The sequence below is a fragment of the Salmo salar genome, chromosome 12, assembly GCF_965601325.2.
Source record: "Salmo salar chromosome 12, fSalSal1, whole genome shotgun sequence".
Lineage (NCBI taxonomy): Eukaryota > Metazoa > Chordata > Actinopteri > Salmoniformes > Salmonidae > Salmo > Salmo salar.
Window position 1 is genome coordinate 38,815,989 of NC_138302.1, and position 17,449 is coordinate 38,833,437.

Below are 17,449 nucleotides of genomic sequence, written 5' to 3' on the forward strand. Positions count from 1 at the left end.
TAGGGGACAGAGGAAATCAAAGGATGCAGAGAGGGAGGAGAGGAGGGTTGAGGAGGCAGAATCAGGAGATAGGTTGGAGAAGGTTTGAGCAGAGGGAAGAGATGATAGGATGGAAGAGGAGAGAGTAGCGGGAGAGAGAGAGCGAAGGTTGGGACGGCGCAATACCATCCGAGTAGGGGGAGAGTGAGAAGTGTTGGATGAGAGCGAGAGGGAAAAGGATACAAGGTAGTGGTCGGAGACTTGGAGGGGAGTTGCAATGAGATTAGTGGAAGAACAGCATCTAGTAAAGATGAGGTCAAGCGTATTGCCTGCCTTGTGAGTAGGGGGGGAAGGTGAGAGGGTGAGGTCGAAAGAGGAGAGGAGTGGAAAGAAGGAGGCAGAGAGGAATGAGTCGAAGGTAGACGTGGGGAGGTTAAAGTCACCCAGAACTGTGAGAGGTGAGCCATCCTCAGGAAAGGAACTTATCAAGGCGTCAAGCTCATTGATGAACTCTCCAAGGGAACCTGGAGGGCGATAAATGATAAGGATGTTAAGCTTGAAAGGGCCGGTAACTGTGACAGCATGGAATTCAAATGAGGAGATAGACAGATGGGTCAGGGGAGAAAGAGAGAATGTCCACTTGGGAGAGATGAGGATTCCAGTGCCACCACCCCGCTGGCTCGATGCTCTAGGGGTATGCGAGAACACGTAGTCAGACGAGGAGAGAGCAGTAGGAGTAGCAGTGTTATCTGTGGTGATCCATGTTTCCGTCAGCGCCAGGAAGTCTAGGGACTGGAGGGTAGCATAGGCTGAGATGAACTCAGCCTTGTTGGCCGCAGACCGGCAGTTCCAGAGGCTGCCGGAGACCTGGAACTCCACGTGGGTCGTGCGCGCTGGGACCACCAGGTTAGAGCGGCAGCGGCCACGCGGTGTGGAGCGTTTGTATGGCCTGTGCAGAGGAGAGAGAACAGGGATAGGCGGACACATAGTAGACAAGCTACAGAAGAGGCTACGCTAATGCAAATGAGATTGGAGTGACAAGTGGACTACACGTCTCGAATGTTCAGGAAGTTAAGCTTACGTTGCAAAAATGTTATTGACTAAAATGATACAGTACTGCTGGCTGGTGGAGTAGGCTAGCTAGCAGTGGCTGCGTTGTTGACTTTGAACGTGTAGCTGGCTAGGTAACCTCGGTAGTTTCAGTACTACACCTTGTCATGATACAAAGCAACTTTGTAGCTAGCTAGCTAACATAACACTAATCAAGACGTTCCTTGTAGTGTATTTAGTTTCAACAATGCTGCTCGTCGGTAATAGTTGGCTAGGTTAGGAAAAATGGCGTCGCGGGGGACGGAAATAGCTGGCTAGCTAACCTCGATGGCTGGCTAGCTAACAATTATCAATTAACAATTATCAAGCTATGACAAAGACAACTAGGTAGCTCGCTAGGTAACACTGCACTAGTCAAATCGTTCCGTTGTGAAGTGTTAGTAACTACAGCGCTGCTAGTCGGTAACGGATGGCTATCTGGCAGTGGGTTAATGATGACTAGGTGTGTTGAGTAAGTCTGGCGCCGCGTCGCGGCTGGCTAGCCCACCTCGATAATACTCAAACTCAAGCTACACAATTATCTTAGATACAGAGACAGCACAGACAACTATGTAGCTGGCTAACTAACACTAACACCACACTAATCAAGTCGTTGCGTTGTAATGTAATAGTTTCTGCGGTGCTGTTAGTCGGTAGAAGTTGGCTAGCTAACAGTGATGACTAGCTAGCTAGCAGCTAGCAGTGTTGACTACGTTAGGAGGACGAAGATAGCTAGCCTCGATAATTACTCAGTTACTCTAAACTACACAATTATCTTTGATACAAAGACGGCTATGTAGCTAGCTAAGAAGAATTGCTCAGATCAAACAAATCAAGCCGTTGTAATGTAGCGAAGTGGAATATTACCTGTGGAGCGAAGCGTGGTGCGACTGCTCGCTCCAAACCGGAAGTATTGAATAACTTCACCGCATCAAAGGGACGATGGACGGAGCCATGTACCGTCAATTCTTGGGTGAGAACCTCCTTCCCTCAGCCAGGGCATTGAAAATGGGTCGTGGATGGGTATTCCAGCATGACAATGACCCAAAACACATGGCCAAGGCAACAAAGGAGTGGCTCAAGAAGAAGCACATTAAGGTCCTGGAGAGGCCTAGCCAGTCTCCAGACCTTAATCCCATAGAAAATCTGTGGAGGGAGCTGAAGGTTCGAGTTGCCAAACGTCAGCCTCGAAACCTTAATGACTTGGAGAAGATCTGCAAAGAGGAGTGGGACAAAATCCCTCCTGAGATGTGTGCAAACCTGGTGGCCAACTACAAGAAACATCTGACCTCTGTGATTGCCAACAAGGGTTTTGCCACCAAGTACTAAGTCATGTTTTGCAGAGGGGTCAAATACTTATTTCCCTCATTAAAATGCAAATCATTTTATAACATTATTGACATGCGTTTTTCTGGATTTTTCTGTCGTTATTCTGTCTCTCACTGTTCAAATAAACCTACTATTAAAATTATAGACTGATCATTTCTTTGTAAGTGGGCAAACGTACAAAATCAGCAGGGGGATCAAATACTTTTCCCCCCCACTGTAGTCTCTAACCCAAAAACCATGTAATGTTAGGAACAATGTAAGAGCAAAACCAGCATACCTCCAATATGTCTATGAGAATATTTTTATTTTATTTTATTTTATTTCACCTTTATTTAACCAGGTAGGCAAGTTGAGAACAAGTTCTCATTTACAATTGCGACCTGGCCAAGATAAAGCAAAGCAGTTCGACAACATACAAAAACACAGAGTTACACGTGGAGTAAAACAACATACAATCAATGATGCAGTAGAAGAAAAAAAAATATATATATATATATAAGACTATATACAATGTGAGCAAATGATGTGAGATAAGGGAGGTAAAGGCAAAAAAATGCCATGGTGGCAAAGTAAATAAAGTATAGCAAGAAAAACACTGGAATGGTAGATTTGTAGTTTGAAGAAAGTTCAGAGATAAAATATAAATAATATGGTGCAAAGGAGCAAAATAAATAAAATAAATAAATACAGTAGGGGAAGAGGTAGTAGTTTGGGCTAAATTATAGATGGGCTATGTACAGGTGCAGTGATCTGTGAGCTGCTCTGACAGCTGGTGCTTAAAGCTAGTGAGGGATATAAGTGTTTCCAGTTTCAGAGATTTTTGTAGTTCGTTCCAGTCATTGGCAGCAGAGAACTGGAAGGAGAGACGACCAAAGGAGGAGTTGGCTTTAGGGGTGACCAGAGAGATATACCTGCTGGAGCGCGTGCTACAGGTGGGTGCTGCTATGGTGACCAGTGAGCGGAGATAAGGGGGGACTTTACCTAGCAGGGTCTTGTAGATGACCTGGAGCCAATGTGTTTGGCGACGATTATGAAGCGAAGGCCAGCCAACGAGAGCGTACAGGTCGCAGTGGTGGGTAGTATATGGGGCTTTGGTGACAAAACGGATGGCACTGTGATAGACTGCATCCAGCTTGTTGAGTAGGGTATTGGAAGCTATTTTGTAAATGACATCGCCGAAGTCGAGGATTGGTAGGATGGTCAGTTTTACGAGGGTATGTTTGGCAGCATGAGTGAAGGATGCTTTGTTGCGAAATAGGAAGCCAATTCGAGATTTCACTTTGGATTGGAGATGATTGATGTGAGTCTGGAAGGAGAGTTTACAGTCTAACCAGACACCTAGGTATTTGTAGTTGTCCACAAATTCTAAGTTAGAACCGACCAGAGAAGTGATGCTGGACAGGCGGGCAGGTGCAGGCAGCGATCGGTTGAAGAGCATGCATTTAGTTTTACTTGTGTTTAGGAGCAGTTGGAGACCACGGAAGGAGAGTTGAATGGCATTGAAGCTCGTCTGGAGGGTTGTTAACACAGTGTCCAAAGAAGGGCCAGAAGTGTACAGAATGGTGTCGTCTGCGTAGAGGTGGATCAGAGATTCACCAGCAGCAAGAGCGACATCATTTATGTATACAGAGAAAAGAGTTGGCCCAAGAATTGAACCCTGTGGTACCCCCATAGAGACTGCCAGAGGTCCTAATATACCCACGAATCACTGTGGAACCCAGTATGCCAGTCTGGTCTCATAGAGTAGACGTAACATAGTAAATGTAAATCCGAGATACTCAAATTAGTATGAAATGTTACGTTTGGTATGGTTATATAAGACAGATGTTTACTTACTGTGGTGGTTGGTCAGGGTGGATGGTAGTCCCGTGTAGCTCAGTTGGTTGAGCATGGCGCTTACAACGCCAGGGTTGTCGGTTTGAGTCCCACGGTGAAAAAAAGTATTCAAATGTATGCACTCACTACTGTAAGTAGCTCTGGATAAGAGTGTCTCCTAAATGACTAAAATGATGGGTTGGTTTATAACGTGAACATCTAGCAACTCAAAGGTTGTGAGATCAAATCTCATTACGGACAACTGTAACTACTAAGCATGTTAGCTAATCCTAACTATAGCCTAGCTAACGTTAGCCACCTAGCTAGATTTTCTAACATATCATGTTTTGGAAATTTGTAACATATAGTACATTTAGCAAATTTGTAACATATAAAACGAATTGTAATTCTTAACTTATCAAATGAAATGGGTGATGAACATCCACAAATTAATACTTAACATACGAAACGTAACATATCATACTAAATAGGAGTGTCTCGGATTTACATACAGAATAATATGAAATGGTCTGAGACCAGGTTGACTATACAGCATGTGTTTACTTTCTATGGCAATTTTCCCTTCCAAAAGTTTTTGACATTTCCAATTGCTACAAAGCAGCACTGTTTTATCAAGGGACAGTGTAATTCCGTTCCAATTAATGACCCTGTTTATCCCACAGTCTCTGAATATGTGTAAGCAATTGAAATCGCACCTATGTTGACATAATGCTATTAGGACTCGCAATCAGTGTTTAGCCTACCTTTAATGAAGGAAATACGTCAGACCATGGACATGTTCTGTTATTAGACGCAGTTATCTGCCAGATTTAAATGGTCCATCTTGTAAGGGGTGAAATGTGGCAAACACAGCAGCCTTGAAGTATCGTTCATCAACCATCCACAAGGTTACATTCTGTGTGTCACATGGACTGGCTGTTTATTTTATTCTGACGACAAATTGTCAACAAATCGTGGATGCATTTTCTCCATTGTTTTTGATGGTAGACCACTCTAGTAGGCCTACAATATGAACAACTAGCCACAGTCTGAAACTTGTCACAATCTGTTGTGATTATTTGCTATTATTTCAAATCCAACAGCAAATGGCAATCTGCTACAGCAGCTAGTTTCTGCATTATTCAACAGTAGCAATCAGACAATTAATCACTTAGAAATTGGCAATGTCATCTCCTGTTTAGGCCCAAGGCAAGTAGAAAGGCTTTTCTTTCAAAGCTATCTACATCGTTTTTGTCATTACTTGTATATTTTGTCCAAGTTTATTAGTAGTGTGGTGTTTGGAGATATGTTCAGACATGTTTGGCTAGCTGTTAGAGCGAGAAGACTGTCATCTCCCTCTCACCTTACCCCTGGTCTGGTCTGGTCCCAGATCTGTTTGTGCAGTCTTGCCAAGTCCTATGGTCATTGTCATGAGTTGGATATACAGCACAAACATATGTGGGATCAGGCAATAATTTCCCCCTGGTTTAGTTTATAAACAATATGCAAGAGTGCGTCTTCAACCCATGGGTGCTCTGTTTTTGTCTTGGAGAGTTGTTTTAGTGTCCATATTTGGGTAGCATCGCTGCTGAGAGTATTCTGGTCATTCTCAAACATGGGCCTGAGCCACAGTATAAGACTAAAATAGACTGATAGACTCTCTAGGCCTTATTATATTACTGAGCCAAGTCAAGCTCAACATACATTTGACCTATTGTTGAGAAGAAAATGCAATAATATATATTGGAGGGAAAAAATGTCCACCATGCCTGTCTGTATAGAGGGCCTGTGGCCTATAAGAACACTAACAGTACAATACAGCACTGCATAGTCACACTCTTGAAAATATTTCAGTCTTGTTGTGAATTGTTGTGTCCCTTATTTGTCTCAAAATACTTTCATTCAGAACTTAAATGTAGTGTTTTGATGAGGCGATATATGGGGGGGTGTTTTAATTTTTCCAGTACATTTTTGTATAAAAGACATTGATTTCATTGTTTGGGATTTATTGTTTCCCCCCACCAGAATTGCTTAATGTCACCGTAACAACCCATCTTCCCATTTTTTTTTTGTGCTGTCGCCTTTGTGTCGTTTGACGATGCATGGCTCGTCGTTCTTCTTCCCTCATGTTCGCACTCTCCATACGCTGTTCTATCTGCAACCTTGTCTTCTTTCTCTCTCTTTCTCTCTCTCTTTGTTTCAGCAAAACTATACAGATCAATATAATCGATGACGAGGAATATGAGAAAAACAAGAACTTCTTCCTTGAGATGGGAAAGCCTCAGCTGCTGGAGATGAGTGAGAGGAAAGGTGGGGCGTTCCCTTCGCAGGCTTTGGTCCCCACCCTGTACCCCTTAACCCCGCCCCCATTCCATTCGCCATGTATGGCATCCCTTACTGGATCCATCCACTATTACTTTGTGCTTGCCCAGACCTACTGAATTGGGTATACATGGATAAAGGCCACATTTCCATCCTCCATGGAGCATTTTCCCAATCCTGGTCCAAGAAGAGAACAGTAATAGGCAGGTTCTCCTACCCACTGGATTGTCTTTTTTGGTCTGTTTTCATTGTTACCTTTCAACCATATTTGTGTAATGGTCAGGTGTATATTTCTTGATTATAAATCCTAAGATTGATTGGAGCCGAAACCACCATGCATAGTGGTCCTCCAAGACCAGAATTGATCCTAAAACAATTTTAGTCAGACCTAGACTACAGACCACTTGTTCTGAATAGTCACTTTTTTGAGCTGTGACCTTTTATTTACCTCAGCACCTAGACAAAACAATATCAATGTTATGAGAGGTAAATACCAGGACATAACAATATCAAATGCACAGACATAACAATATTGCTATTATGATTAGAGGTGAAGATCAATGAAGACAGTTGAGGTGAAAAGCTTTGATCTTTAAACTCAAACTGAGATCATAGAGGCTTCCAAACAGAGTTCCAACTGTCCCTCCATGTATACACCATGAGGTGGTACGGGTGTGCAACACAGCTTGACTTCCCCCCTACCCCAGAACCCTGACAAACTGTTCCATCTGTACGTCCATGGATGGCCCAGTGGATAGGTGGATATTGAAACCAGTACAAATCCTTTTTGGTGTGTGTGTGTGTTTGTGAAACTTACACAATCTATCCTTCCCCCTTCCCCCACCTCCCGCCCTCGTCCTTCACCGTTCCCTTTTTGTTTTGTACCTTGTCTTGTGTCCCCTTGCAGGAAGACCATAGCGGTTAGAATACTTGACCACGACGAATATGAAAGACAGGCCAGATTCTACATAGAGCTGCAGGAGCCCCATTGGAAAAGGCGATTGACAGGTGTGAGAGTAACTGAAAAGAGTAGAAGATGGGCTCAAGCTTCTGACCTCCTCCTTCTCTCCTTCCTCCCACTCTTTCCTTCTTACTTTCCTGTTCTTTTTTTCACCCTCTTCTGCTCCCTCTCCTATTTTCTCTGCTGTTGCAAGGCTACCTACCCTCTCCTCTGGTTTCTTGTATTTCTACTGCCCCTGGTCAACACCGCTGTTCAATGGGGGCCGGCTGAACAGGATTTGAGCAGAGTCAAATAAGTTTATTTCTATCTTGTTAAGGAGTCCCATCCTATGAGGCGTGCAGAGTGATGATAACTTTTTGGTTGATAAACAAAGTTGGAACGTTGAGTGGTAGTGGTTGTATGCTCAAGAAGGTTCTGTAGAAATGTGTACCTCCACATGTTCTAGCCCTTGAGCTCTTGTGGTCTTCAGCCAAGCAAATGGTCCGAGTTTACCCTTTCCTAACCATACCCCTTGGGTACTAAATGTGTTCCACTGTTTCTGTTTGGGGTGTTGCTTGGAACACACACTCACAATACTCAAGAACTTTATGAGTTTTGCATTATGCATTTTGGACTTTGATTAACTCCTTACTGTAGGATTTTGGAAGAAACGCCATTAGATATATTTTTATCATTACATAATACAATATTACCGTGTATGTACGGTACCAATACATATACTAAAACACCACTGTCAATGTATGGAAATTACTTTTTAACATATTATCATTGTGCTGATGAGAAAATGGTGTGTTGCGGTGGTTAATTTATTAGGCAAATTTTTCCATCACAGAGAAGTGATTGCAGTACATGTTTATTGTGGTGCCATTTCATTTAATATTTATTTTATGTTGACCTCCAAATTAAGCTATGCCAGAGCCTAAGGCCCTGTTTCCCAAAACCCTCTAACATTACATCTTCGAACATTAGGGACAGTGCATCGTTAAAACGCTCTTATGAGACTTCAGTTCCATCTCAGGAAACTTGGCCCAAAACACTACACTGCAGGTTAATGTTAGCGCATCATTTTGACAATAATCTGTTTTGACTTATTCAGTGTGCGTTTAGGCATCATTTGTCATTGTTTAAACTTTCATCCAGTGGAAACATTTAGCGTGTAACAAATACCACTATGAAACCCTTATTTGTATTTCCAAATTTGTTACATCTTTAAATACTCATAGATATTGGGAATTGAAATTGTGCCTCTGAGATTTGATTGGCCCAAGTCTTTTATTGGCATTTAATGTATAACATTTCGAGTCCTACAAGCCTGATTTGAAATTCAAAAACTTGCTAGACATCTAGTCTGTAGTGAACAACAACCTAACCATGAAATCTATATATTATAACTAACTTGCCTGATGGCTATAACTTTTTGCCACCGGCTGGTGTATATTCATTCCTCTGTTTCCCTTGTTACTTGTTTCCATTTCTCTTGTTTCTCATCTCTCGTTTCTCTCTGCTCAACTGTCTCTTGTCTCATCTGTTTCCATCCTATCAGCTGTGTTGCTTCAAGAAATTGGTAAGCAGTCTACTTTTTCTCGTTAGTCTGCTCTGGTGTGCTGTCACACTCTTCTCTTCCCTCCCTTCTGAAGTCACTTATTACTTCAAATGTCAATCATTGTCTGTTACTTTTGTAGTGTCAAGTGTCAAGCGTGCAAACACTGGCAGTTCTTGTACATGGTAACCTTCTACGGAAGGGTAAATACATTTCCTAAATGATGTGGCTCAGTTGGTAGAGCATGGTGTTTGCAACGCCAGCATGGTGTGTGCAACGCCAGGGTTGTGGGTTCGATTCCCACGGGGAGCCAGTACAAAAAAAATAAAAAATGCAAGAAATGAAATGTATGCATTCACTACTGTAAGTCGCTCTGGATAAGAGCGTCTGCTAAATGACTAAAATGTAAATGTTCTCAGTTGCAAGAAAACATGTGTAACTGTTCTTATTAAAGAGTGAGTTGGAAGTAGGCCTATACAGTATTTTTATACTAGAGTTAAATTATCATTTGCTGATCAAAATGTGTCATTAATCAATAATACTATTAAGATACTTCATATAAACTAATACCCACTCACAACCAAAAGGCATGTTTTGATTTATTTTCTTTATTTTTCTTGGTTTTAGGTGGATTCGTGAAGACAGGTATGGTATATTACTATTGTAAAAATATATATATTATTTGGATTCAATGTATATATATTGATTGATTGATTAATTAATGGGTCATTTTGTATTAATTTTAATAGACAAAAGGCTTTATGGTAAGAGACAATTCAGTGTTGCAATTGATTGCTTTAAATCGTTGAAATTTAAAGCAAGTCAAATTCAAGTAATGTATGTGTCACCTTGGTGAGAATCGTGCGTTCTCCTACCCACTACTAATGGCACAAGCCTTTCAGGCTACTCTTTCATTGTTTAGACTATCTTTGTAACTATGTCTATTTACACATAGACATTTATAACAAACCAATGTAATATATTGATTATATTCAGAATGCTTTGATAGACTTTAGTTGATTTGAGCATGGCATATTTTCAAATCAAATATACTCCAAAGACAGCACTGAGAACACTTGAATGAATATGTTTTGTGTACTACTGTAGTACTACTATAGTGTTTTCTTTGGTGAATATTAGAAATGTAGTTTGTTTGGTTTGCACCTTCGTTTGTGGCACCTCCAGGCATTCAATGTGTAGGCCTATCCTATCACTGAATGAGTCACACTTCACTGTGTGCGAAAGAGTGTGAAAGATGATGAATGCGTGTGTGCGACCTCACTGTGTGTTCATGTAGGCATGTACCAGTCGAAGCTGCTGAGGGGAGGACGGCTCATAATAAAGGCTGGAATGGAGTCAATGGAGTGGTATTAACCGCATGGAAACTACGTCTTTGATGTGTTTGATACCATGCCAATGACAGCGTTGGGGAGCAAAATATTACATGTAATCAGTTACTTGTAAGGGATTACAAAAAAAAACTGGTAACTGTAATCTGTTACATTACCAGAAAAAATTGTGTAATCAGATTACAGATACTTTTGAAAAACTAGATGATTACTTTGAGGATTACTTTTCAATTCAGAAAGAATATTTGCGAAAAATATCTTTGACACTTCTCTGTTTTCTCAATGACATTCAAATCAGCATTGAAAAAGGCGCACATTTAAATTTGTTCCACCTGAGCGAGTCTGACCACTATGACAACACACCAAATGTGTTTGATGAATCGTGGGAAAAGAGCACAAATAGGCTTGTAGGCTACAGTACAAGCTATGTCTTACAATGGTGCGACTGCTGTCGTCATCCAAAGGCTATCCAATTTGAATAAACGCTTGGAGGTAAGGATGACAGCAGTGGTGTAGTCTACGGCGATACGGATATCACTTATTGTTGATATCTACATAGCGCATTGATGTGAATCACACTGCTGCTCTCTCATTTATCAATTTACGCCTTACGAATTGTGGTTGTTGTGGATGGCTGCTCACAAATCTAAATGTGTATTTGAACCCAATAATGGTTGAATTCAAGAAGTTCAAGCTGCCTACCAATCATTGTTTTTGATACCAGCCAGTGAAAAATGCGCTCTTGCAACAGCTGCATAGTGCGGATCCCAGCCTATGGAATAAAAGTGGGGGTTTTATTGCTCAATCTAATTCATTCTGATAAAAAAAAATGTTTAAATCCACAGGCCTAATGGACACACTGAGAGCATTCTGTGGTCCTTTAACTGTTGGGTTGTGAACCGTTAATGGTCGGGTCACACTATTCATCAGGGTTCAATCAAGTCTCTTGGGAATGCAATTTCCACAAACACTTTGTACTTACTCAACTGTATACAGTAAGCTAATTACAGATAAGGAAATATAACATTGTAATGAAAACGAACTAGCTAAATTCTGATTCAAATAATTTCATGTCTCCAGAAACTTGAATTGAATTCCCCCTATTTTACAGGAAATAGACATTCATAAAGCTTACACACTGACACACTTTAATCATGGTAATTCAGGTATTACAAATGATTCATGAATGGTTTATGAATGTGTTCTTGTTGTGTTAGGTGTGACCAGTTGTAATATCATATCACCTAACATGCCTGGCGATTACTGTATGTGCTACAGTACAGTTGAAGGCAGAAGTTTACATACACTTAGGTTGGAGTCATCAAAACTTGTTTTTCAATCACTCCACAAATGTCTTGTTAACAAACTATAGTTTTGGCAAGTCAGTTAGGACATCTACTTTGTGCATGACACAAGTCATTTTTCCAACAATTGTTTACAGACAGATTATTTCACTTATAATTCACTGTATCACAATTCCAGTGGGTCAGAAGTTTACATACACTAAGTTGACTGTGCCTTTAAACAGCTTGGAAAATTCCAAGAAATGATGTCATGGCTTTAGAAGCTTCTGATAGGCTAATTGACATCATTTGAGTCAGTTGGAGGTGAACCTGTGGATGTTTTTCAAGGCCTACCTTCAAACTCAGTGCCTCTTTGCTTGACATCATGGGAAAATCTAAATCAGCCAAGACCTCAGAAAACTAATTGCAGACCTCCACAAGTCTGGTTCATCCTTGGGAGCAATTTCCAAATGCCTGAAGGTACAACGTTCATCTGTACAAACAATAGTACGCAAGTATAAACACCATGGAACCACACAGCCGTCATACCGCTCAAGAAGGAGACGCATTCTGTCTCCTAGAGATGAACGTACTTTGGTGCGAAAAGTGCAAATCAATCCCAGAACAACAGCAAAGGACCTTGTGAAGATGCTGGAGGAAACAGGTACAAAAGTATCTATATCCACAGTAAAACAAGTCCTATATCGAGATAACCTGAAAGGCTGCTCAGCAAGGAAGAAGCCACTGCTCCAAAACTGCCATAAAAAAAGCTAGACTACTGTTTGCAACTGCACATAGGGACAAAGATCGCACTTTTTGGAGAAATGTCCTCTGGTCTGATGAAACAAAAATAGAACTGTTTGGCCATAATGACCATCGTTATATTTGGAGGAAAAAGGGGGAGGCTTGCAAGCCGAAGAGCATCATCCCAACCGTGAAGCACGGGGGTGGCAGCATCATGTTGTGGGGGTGCTTTGCTACAGGAGGGACTGGTGCACTTCACAAATAGATGGCATCATGAGAGAGGAAAATTATGTGGATATATTGAAGCAACATCTCAAGACATCAGTCAGGAAGTTAAAGCTTGGTTGAAAATGGGTCTTCCAAATAGACATTGATCCCAAACATACCTACAAAGTTGAGGCAAAATGGCTTAAGGACAACAAAGTCAAGGTATTGGAGTGGCCATCACAAAGCCCTGACCTCAATCCTATAGAAAATGTGTGGGCAGAACTGAAAAAGCGTGTGCGAGCAAGGAGGCCTACAAACCTGACTCAGTTACACCAGCTCTGTCAGGAGGAATGGGCCAAAATTCACCCAACTTATTGTGGGAAGCTTGTGGAAGTCTACCCGAAACGTTTGAGCCAAGTTAAACAATTTAAAGGCAATGCTACCAAATACTAATTGAGTGTATGTAAACTTCTGACCCACTGGGAATGTGATGAAAGAAATAAAAGCTGAAATAAATCATTCTCTCTACTATTATTCTGACATTTCACATTATTAAAATAAAGTGGTGATTCTAACTGACCTAAGACAGGGAATTTTTACTGGGATTAAATGTCAGGAATTTTGAAAAACTGAGTTTAAATGTATTTGGCTAAGGTGTATGTAAACTTCCGACTTCAAATGTATGTCAGTGGTCACTTCGGTCCTGAAGATGTACTGAGTGTGCAGGCTTTTGTTCCAGCCCAGCAATAACACAGTTGATAGCACTTAGCCTACACACTTCATTCAGCTCTTCGTTCTGGGCTGGCATTAGCTGAATCATGTGTGTTAATGGTGGGCAGGAACAAAACTCTTCACATTCAGTAGCTCTTCAGGAGGAGTGTTTGGATCCAATGCTATATGAAAAACAATCTTTTCAATCAAACAGTCACTGGTTTTCCCCGGATAACTTTAAAAACATATTTCCTCTAGAGCTGCAACTTTAACAAAAGTCTCAAAGCAAATGTACTCAAATTCATGTACTCAACAAAGTAAAGTTTACAGTGGGATCAAAGAATCTCAACAGCTTTTCAATTGAAACATGCGTTCCTCAACCATAATATTGTGAAATATATTGGATAGTGTTTTTGACTTATCCGGAAACCTTGGGAAACAGTTTTTTTTATCTAACGGGGGCTCTTTGTGCAATGAACTCTGAACTGTGAACTTGTCCCTCAGGCAGGGACGTCTACCGGAAAGTGCAGGGTAGGGATAACCCTGTCCCCGCCACCATTATCAGCATTGCAGGTACACATCCTCCCTTTGTCCTCTCTATCCTCCCCTCACTTCTCTATCGTCTCGCTCTCTTCTATGCTCCCTCTCACCATCCATGTGCCGGTGTTGTGTCAAAGGCTGTACCCACGCCACTGTGTGACTCAAGAGTTCTCTGTCACGGCCGTCTCAATACTGCCTCCGGCTGGAAATCTCTGCGAAATAACAGTCTGCATTTTTATTTCCAGTGTCACTCTGAAAGAACTCCCTTTCTCTATCAGCTCAGTATGTCTTTGTTTCTGCTTCGATGACTAGCTTTGGGCCAGTCAAATGACTAGATTGTCACAGCAAAGCTAATAGTCAGTATCATGCAGCTATTGCACATTTGCCCCTTTCACACACCTTTGTGGCTTCTCCTACCACAGATCGTTTATGTAGCCTGTGAATGCACACTTTTCCTAGTCCTCACTTTATCATTGCTCACTTAGCATAAACAGAGCACAAGAAGGTACACTTGCAACAGAAACCTGGACTCAAGTGACATTTTCACACTTATGAGCCTCGCTAAACAGAGCCAAGCTGAACTGTTATGCTCTGGCCAGGTTATGCATCCACCACAGTAGCTGGAACTGTGCTAGAAAGGATTATGGGAAAATAAAATATCCAAGGCAGCATAGTACTTAGCACAATATTTTGAAACGTGTAAAGGTTTTCAAAGGCAGGTGTTGAACAGTCAACAGCTACCTTGACCACTCACGGAAACACATTAATGGCCTCTTATGGGTATCGTCCTTGTCATGGCCGCTAACCACCCAAATGTGTTCTCTCTCCTTTCCTCTTTCTTTCTCCATCTCTCTATCTTTCTCCCCATCTCTCCCTCAGAGGAAGGGGGCGAGGAAGCTCTCTCCAAGAAAGAGGAGGAGGAACGCCGCATCGCTGAGATGGGTCGGCCCACCCTCGGGGAGCACGTCAAACTGGAAGTTGTCATCGAGGAGTCGTATGAGTTCAAGGTACGAGACCACAGTTCCGCTTTGGTCTGTTTCTGAGGCGCTCTATTTTACTAGATTAATGACTACCTTTTGGTTTCTTAGACAGAAGTTTCCTGGTTACTAAAATGTTCCCCTGATTTTAGTTTTAGTGACACAAAAAATCAATGTATAGTGTAGAGAATCATTGCAATATCTTAAACGCTGTGAAATATATTTGGAATAACCCAAAATATTGTATTTTCAGCTCTTTGAAGCTGACGTACAAAACTAAAACAAAAAATAAGCAAAAACGAAACTTATAGAGGTGAAGCATAGCATACCGCACAAAGAACGGATCTACCGCTTACCAGACTTCCTTTCAATGAGAATGACAGATCATTAACTCTCATTTATTTCTGAAATCTGCCGTGTCGCGCACAAACCTGCAAATTGTACCTTTAATAATAGTAAATCACAGCTTTGATAGGACCGTAAAACAACTAGTGGACTATAAAACCACCCACTCCACCACTTGGAAAGGGAGGGAGTAAGACAACCAGCTGCACTTGAGATTGTATCTCCCATTACTTACAGTAAGACGTACCTCTGGTGTCTTTAGTGGTATCTCCCATCTGTCAATCCAAAAGGTATACTGATACTGTAAGTTCTGTATTCCACATGAAAGAGACAGTGTTCAGGATGAACATTTCAGAATTTGAGCATTAAAAATGTCTTTGCCGTTTGGGGTAGTTTTAGGGGTAGAGGTCAGGGTATGTTTTGAGGTTGATATAAGGAATGTGAAATGGTTTGGCTCACAGTCTGCCCTGATAAATCAAACTGGTTTGTCTCCATTGTATTTTATAGACTTGTACATCATGTTCACTGCCAAGGTGTATTCATTGGGCATGTATCTGTGTTTGTGGAATGCTAAATAACCAGGATTGAGGATTAATAGACTGAAATATTCTCTTCTGGTGCCTCACAGAACACAGTGGATAAGCTGATTAAGAAGACCAACTTGGCTCTATTGATTGGAACCAATAGCTGGAGGCAGCAGTTTATGGAAGCTATCACAGTCAGCTCTGGTAAGCAGATCAATCAATCAATCATTTAATTGGCAGCCTATAGAGCTTTTTTAGAAAAGTGTTTATAATAAATTGCCTAACCAAAAAACCAGGCCTAAACCCCAAAAGAGCAAGCCACATCTAGAGTGGCAGGGGAAAACTCCCTCGGTCTAGGAAGTGCAGTAGGAAGAACCCTTCAGGGTAGCCTCTTAAACATAACACCATATTCCCTTTATAGTGCACTACTTTTTGACCAAGGCCTATAGGGCTCTGTTGAAAAGTAGTGCACTATAGGGAATAGGTTTCCATTTGGGACGCACCCTATATTCTGATTCTTGGACAACAATACAGGATTATGTATTCAGAGCTAAATCAAATCTTGTCCAAAAGATGTTATTTTCCTTTCAAATCACATTTGTCTTAATTGGCTACACAATCACCCTAGCCACAATGCCATCTGCCCAAATCTTAATTGGAACGCTTTTTGTAATTAGCGGGAACTGTGAAGTTCCAGTAGCGGCGCCCTCCGAAGCACATTCCAATGCACTGTTGATTTATCAGCGGAGCAGCACCGGAGCACAACGAACTCATCAAGCAACACACACACACACACACACCCACACAAACTCACACACACAATCACACATACACACACATCTCACACAAAGTTCCACTGAGAGCCTGAGTGGAGATGACAAAGCTTGTTAGCCATGGGAGTGAACTCCAGAGGAGATTCCTCCAGGGCTAGTAATGAGATCATTAAAAAGCCCATGTAATGAATTAGTCTGCTCGTGGGGTTCTAAACTACATGTGTGTGTGGTCGTGTGTTTGTGGCCATGTCCAGAATCAGGCTTTCCTACTATTTACTTAAACTGCATATTGTGTGCTAGTACCACATACTGTTTAGAAAAAAACAAATTCAGTAAGCAACAAATATCAGCATACTAGGCTCCTGAGAATGCATCATCCATTTGAGCAATTACGTTTATTCCCGCCGTTCGTTAATTTTGGTACAGTACGTCCCCTCAGCTGATTATCAGCAGTTGTCAGACACATGGTTCTCGAAAGAAGATTATCTTCCTCAAAAGTGTACAGTGAATTCTACTAGCTGACAAGGTGAAATTAGTATGACATCCTGCCATTTAAAGCATACAAATATTTTGACATTTCACATACTATAAAACATTCTATAAAACAATGCCTACTATTTAGAATGCAAGTGGGTATTCAGACACAACCGCGTGTGTGTGTGTGTGTGTGTGTGTGTGTGTGTGTGTGTGTGTGTGTGTGTGTGTGTGTGTGTGTGTGTGTGTGTGTGTGTGTGTGTGTGTGTGTGTGTGTGTGTGTGTGTGTGTGTGTGTGTGTGTGTGTGTGTGTCTGTACTCGTGAGTTTCTGAACTGTGCTAATATCCGGGCAGACCCTTTCCTCTAGGATAGGCACAGAGTCTTTGCTGCAGATGGGCTATGGTTGATCTCATCCCTAACCTGTATGTTTACCGTAACACAAATTCGATTGGATTCAAAACAGGACAGGACATGGTCAAGCTGGAT

General features: G+C 41.5%; 1 protein-coding gene across 3 annotated transcripts in view; it reads left to right on the plus strand.

Moving 5' to 3' along the window:
• Window positions 1-17,449, plus strand: part of slc8a1a (solute carrier family 8 member 1a) — a 45,564-nt gene that overhangs the window by 21,191 nt on the left and 6,924 nt on the right. Inside the window, exons 4-10 of one of the 3 annotated variants that reach the window (XM_014131173.3) lie at window positions 6,416-6,522; window positions 9,039-9,059; window positions 9,663-9,680; window positions 9,785-9,799; window positions 13,834-13,902; window positions 14,749-14,876; window positions 15,820-15,919. In XM_014131173.3, coding sequence (XP_013986648.1) covers window positions 6,416-6,522; window positions 9,039-9,059; window positions 9,663-9,680; window positions 9,785-9,799; window positions 13,834-13,902; window positions 14,749-14,876; window positions 15,820-15,919 — 458 coding nt within the window. Of the gene's footprint in view, window positions 1-6,415; window positions 6,523-7,441; window positions 7,543-9,038; window positions 9,060-9,662; window positions 9,681-9,784; window positions 9,800-13,833; window positions 13,903-14,748; window positions 14,877-15,819; window positions 15,920-17,449 lie in introns of all 3 variants that reach the window. The other 2 variants (XM_014131182.3, XM_014131183.3) reach the window with 2 other exon arrangements.